The 4,983-nt window shown below is 43.7% G+C and overlaps 2 protein-coding genes across 2 annotated transcripts; one reads left to right on the forward strand and one right to left on the reverse strand.

Annotated features, from left to right (window-relative positions):
• Nucleotides 1–458: 458 nt before the first annotated feature.
• On the forward strand, nucleotides 459–3,002 carry CCR75_007680 (uncharacterized protein; the record flags this gene model as incomplete). The annotated part of the gene is made up of 6 exons (XM_067965738.1): nucleotides 459–535; nucleotides 615–1,134; nucleotides 1,187–1,257; nucleotides 1,315–1,498; nucleotides 1,571–2,004; nucleotides 2,125–3,002. 5 exons carry the CDS (start codon nucleotides 459–461, stop codon nucleotides 1,751–1,753), a joined length of 1,035 nt encoding a protein of 344 aa, XP_067819937.1. The 3' UTR covers nucleotides 1,754–2,004; nucleotides 2,125–3,002.
• CCR75_007681 (uncharacterized protein) lies at nucleotides 2,379–2,666 on the reverse strand (the record flags this gene model as incomplete). Its single annotated transcript, XM_067965739.1, has 1 exon — nucleotides 2,379–2,666. The coding sequence occupies one exon, from the start codon at nucleotides 2,664–2,666 to the stop codon at nucleotides 2,379–2,381; it is 288 nt and encodes a 95-aa protein (XP_067819938.1).
• Nucleotides 3,003–4,983: the final 1,981 nt, after the last annotated feature.

Genomic DNA, 4,983 nt, shown 5'->3' on the forward strand with positions numbered 1-4,983 from the left:
TTAATATTGGTAGTATTAAGTACAAACAAAATATGATAATAAGTACATGCTTCTTTAGTAGGCACCACTCACATCTGAAGCAGTGTGAAGTGGACTTGTACTGAAACAGTACAAGTCGCAGTGCCCCGTTACACTGTGATCATTATACCTTGGATGCGTTGACCAGTAAGTACAAAGAAGGCTTATTACAAGTAGCGCGACGACGACGTAATGGTAGCAGTTTAGTAATTTCAGCTGTTAGTATTATAATACAATCTTGCAATTCAGTTTCTGCAAGGTTGCCGTGCAATGGAGTAAGTTTTGCCTTCTTTTTAATCAGAGCTAACCAAGAACGTGGTAAAATTTTCGAATTAAACAATGCACGCAAAAAAAATCTATGCAGCTGTACTAGTAATTAATGAACGACTCTTAGAGCTCTCTACCAATCGCCGTCGAGTGATCAAGCCTTAAATAATTAAATGCCGACGCCTTTCGTCGCGGGCGCGTTGGTAGTCCGACGCGAGAAGCGGAGGCGTCGGAAAGTCAATGAAGTGAGGTGCGCTAAGCTTCTATACCATGCTAGTCAAATAAGCTGCATATCGTTTGACCGTAAAATACGTCTCTATTGCTCTCAGCATCTCCAAAAGGCGGCCTCGACGAGGCTTCAAATTTAGCGATTCCAAGGGCGAAGATGCCAGGATAGGTCCCGCCGAAGCCACTCCTGTTGGAAAGAGGAAGGCTGGCAAACCTGTTAAAGAAAACACTTTTGTTTTTCGCGTGCGCAAGGACGAAGAAAAGGATGTGAGCACGAAACATGCAATGGACGCAGTCGCGGTGTCAGCAGCGCTGCGTGCTAAGCAAGAAAAAGAGGCGAGAGCTGAGATGCGGCGATTAGTGAGACAGAAGAAACACGAAGAGATGTCTCGCGAGGCGCTGAACGAGGAGGAAATGAAGCGCAAGAAGCTATCAGCCGATCAAGTATTGCTCTACCACATGGTGCAACGTCAAGTCAAGCGTGAGCTTCGCAAAGTGAGGAAAGAATTCCTCAGTTCAGCCGCACGGCGCGACATCATGCAGCTCAGCGAATTTAGTCTGCAGACTATGAAGCAGGAGCTGATTTCTTTCATGGCAGAGCATCCACCAGGAAACTTCGCGGTATGATTCTGTCCATTTGACGCTACATGTCATTTGACCTCCGTTTCTGTAGATCGAAATAGCGAACCCAGAAAACAGTCGCATCTGCGCAGCAATTAAGACTTGCGAACAGCAGATGAAAAGGTATAGAGGCGTTATCACGACGTAGTGGATTCATACGTAACACTTTGTTGCTTACAGCTTGGAAGAGGAGGAGACACTTTGGATAAAGATTAAGGCGTCAATTGAAAAAGACGAAGCATCCGCCTCAAGTGATGCTACCGTCTCCGAAACTCGTTCGCCGCTCTGCGAGCTAAAGGTTACGCAAAGTCTCGATATTCTCCAGCGCTCGGTGTTGCAACAGCTAGGATCCACAACAGAGCAGGTATGGTGCGAATTTATCCGTTACATGCATTGTCCTAAAGCTTTTTGTGCCTCGCGAATTGTCTCAACATAGCTGGCTCTCTTAGATGCTTCCATGGTGACCGTAAACAGATTGATCGTGGAGGCCGAAATTAAAAAAGCTCAGCTGTTCAATATCTACCACGACAGCGCTTTCAAGGGATACGGAAATGTAGCGCAACCAAAGGAGAGTCTTCGATCGCTTTTGGAACTTCCGTCTCGTGGCGAGTTGCCTTAGCGACACGATTTATAAGTTTGGTCTTATTTGTAATTATGCTGATTTAAAAAAGGGAAAGGCTAGTTTGTAAAAGCTCGGTAATTGAAGCTGGGTTTATTCCCTCTGACGACACAGTGAGATACATGCAAAAAAAATTTCACTTCGCGGCTCATCTGTAGATTTTGAGCCACACATCTGCGAGGAAGATATGATGATGACCCAGGTCGCAGATGACTCGTTGGATGCGCAAGGACAGCGTGCATCCCGAAAAGGCACGGTGATACGGTGAGAAAAATAATATGTCTTAATAAATATCATTTTTATGGTACCCGAACTTGCATAGGCAACCCCGCTTGCCAGCGATACTGTCCGACAGCGTGCATCCCGAAAAGGCACGGTGATACGGTGAGAAAAATAAAATGTCTTAATAAATATCATTTCTATGGTACCCGGACTTGCATAGGCAACCCCGCTTGCCAGCGATACTGTCCAGCTCGGAAGCGAGGCTTGAAAAGTGGCTATCACTTATAACTATTTCTTTAGCTTAGTCATGCACCGCGTGTATCGGCAGTACCCGAGACAGCCGGAGAGCTCGCAATGTTGCAGATGTGGCTGAATGTATGAGTGGTATAACGTAACCTCGCCATTAGTGCATCTTTGTACTTACAGAAAATATCTCGTTTTCCTCGATCGTGCTGAGACGCCCGAAATGCGTTTTGCGGCTAATAACCCAACGATTTGTGATACGAGGCGCGTGCAGCGGCAATAAGCTGGCGCCAAAATCTTCTTTCTCTAACTCGTCCCAGCCACGTGCCAGCTTGTAAACAAGAACAAGCAGAACTGAAATGACAAATACCGTGCCAGACAGCACCATCATTTCTGTTTCGCTCACATCTCGTCCGAAGGCATTGGAGCTGCCGAATACGACAATCATGCTGCGCGTAATATATCGTGTTCGTTGCTGTGATAGTCTCCGTTGTCGACGGGCTGCTTATGATCCCTGTCGGGAAAGGCGTGACTTAAGATGTGTGAGACAGCCGTCTCTGGGCTTTGTGTGCTAATTAAAAATGGAGTAAACCAATTGAATATAAAGGAAATTGAGCTTGGCCAATCGTCGCTCAGTAATTTGAGCTGTACTTACCCATCTTGGCGAGTAGGGCTATCATGCGTAAACACTTCGCGTGCGGCAACGCATTTATAGTATTGAGACAATGTGACACCAGCAGGGTAACCTGGTCCACCCAACTAATTAAAAAATGTATCTGGGCAGTCATAGCAAGCGAGATGTTTTGACAAAGTACTTTGGTTGTAAGATGCTACTACCTACCTCTCCGCCGCCAGGTATTTGTTTGACTCGGCTGCAATCCGACGGATCCTTGCACGCAGATAAATTCTGACGTATTGATGGAGTGAATATGCAGTAGATCTGCAAATCGATGCTTTGTGAAGTATAGGTTTCTAACTGTTTCCAAGTAGCACCAAAATTTTGAAGGAAGATACCAAAATGATGCGCTAAGAACAGATGTATTCGGTTATACATTGCAAATGTGGAATAAGTTGAGTTTGGCTTGACAGCCGCCAATCACAAGCTCCACTTTACAATAAAGCCAGCGATTAGCAGTCTTTACTCCGGCGCTATTCATGCATCGCCAGTCTAACAATTAAAAAGGGTGCAAAATGGCCACAAGTATCTCATTAAAGAAAAGCTGCTATATTTCTTGCGATAAAGTCTTCGATCGTCGAGACGAATGGACTGCCAGAATGGCTAGTCACATCGAGAAAACGGAGAAAACAAAACTTCCGTACCAATGTTATATAAATTGGTATAATAGCCAAGCAATTCAGACAATATAAACTTAGCGGGTTTACAAGCTAAGTATAATTATAATGTCAGTTAAATTTAAATTTTTCATATTTGCTAACTTTAAGGAAAAGATATGGATACTCGTTAGTATCAAAGTTCAATTGTGTAACGGGGTGTATCGTTACATGAGATTAACACTTAAAGGTTGTTAATTAATATTTTAGGGATAATATGGATTATAGTGTTATCTGGACGATGTCCATACGGCTAGCCAGTCATATAAATGCTTAACGGGAAAAATAAATATTATTCGAACAGCCGCCTCTTGGCAACAGCCGTCAGAACATATAAGCAAGAAATGGTATGTACACCGCGCGTTATACGACGACTGAAGACGGGCACGTCTTAATGCGGCCACGCTCTACTTAGACACACACCCTACCACAGCGAGAAAGCGGTTAAACCAGGTTCTCTTGCGTGCAGTGAGGTAGTTGTGATGGACGCGTTAGCGACCTCACCCAACGCACTAAGTACTCTGGTTAAGTGTCGTCACGGGTGCGGCAATCCGGCTCCTCGTGCGCACTTACCAAGATGGAAGTAGTTTTCAGACTGATTTATATTTAATCGTATTAAATATAAATACCTATTTTTACCAATTAAAATGTCATCTCTATAGATAACACCTAATATGTATTGCGAGCGTATCTTTCTAGATACCTAGCGTAACGGATGACGCTAGGCGTCATCCCTCCTAATGTGAATGCACCCATGTGCATCACATACACAAGGGTTGGTCACAAATGTACATCACACCGGAGGGCTGGGTCTAATTACTATTACTTAGTAATTGACCAACATCCCCTTAAGTACACCAAGTGTACTTAACGGGGGGATAACACACCTGTTAAAAGGCAAACTTTAAAATGATGAACCAACAAAGTGGTATGAGTACTATTTCTGTTTATCGTATTTACGCCGAACGACTGTAGGGGGTTCATTTCCTCATTTCTCCTGCCGTAAAGTATTGATTTGGAGCAAGCTAGAGGCTAGAGGATAATGAAACTTATAACTGGCGCGGGGCACTGCCGGCTTGTACTGCTTCAGTACAAGTCCACTTCGCACTGCTTCAGTGCGAGCGGTGCCTCACGTCACTACACGTTCCCTAGTACGTGCAGAGGAAGACTCTCTCTAAAACACTTGCCTTATAGAGGGTAAAAAGTAAATTATATTCAATATAATTTAGTTCTTCAATTTCTATCTTTCTAATTCTAACTTAATTATATACCAACACAAAACATGTATTAAAGTATTATCTGTCTTTCTCTTTGCGCGAATCCAGTGCTGACTGGACGGCGGGCAATTAGTTACAACTGTTTAATATCTACCAATAGATAAGCTTTCCGAATATTAATGTGCTAAGTAATACTCTCCAAATATTCTCTACCTT

Source organism: Bremia lactucae, linkage group LG4, assembly GCF_004359215.1.
Source record: "Bremia lactucae strain SF5 linkage group LG4, whole genome shotgun sequence".
NCBI classification, from domain to species: domain Eukaryota; phylum Oomycota; class Peronosporomycetes; order Peronosporales; family Peronosporaceae; genus Bremia; species Bremia lactucae.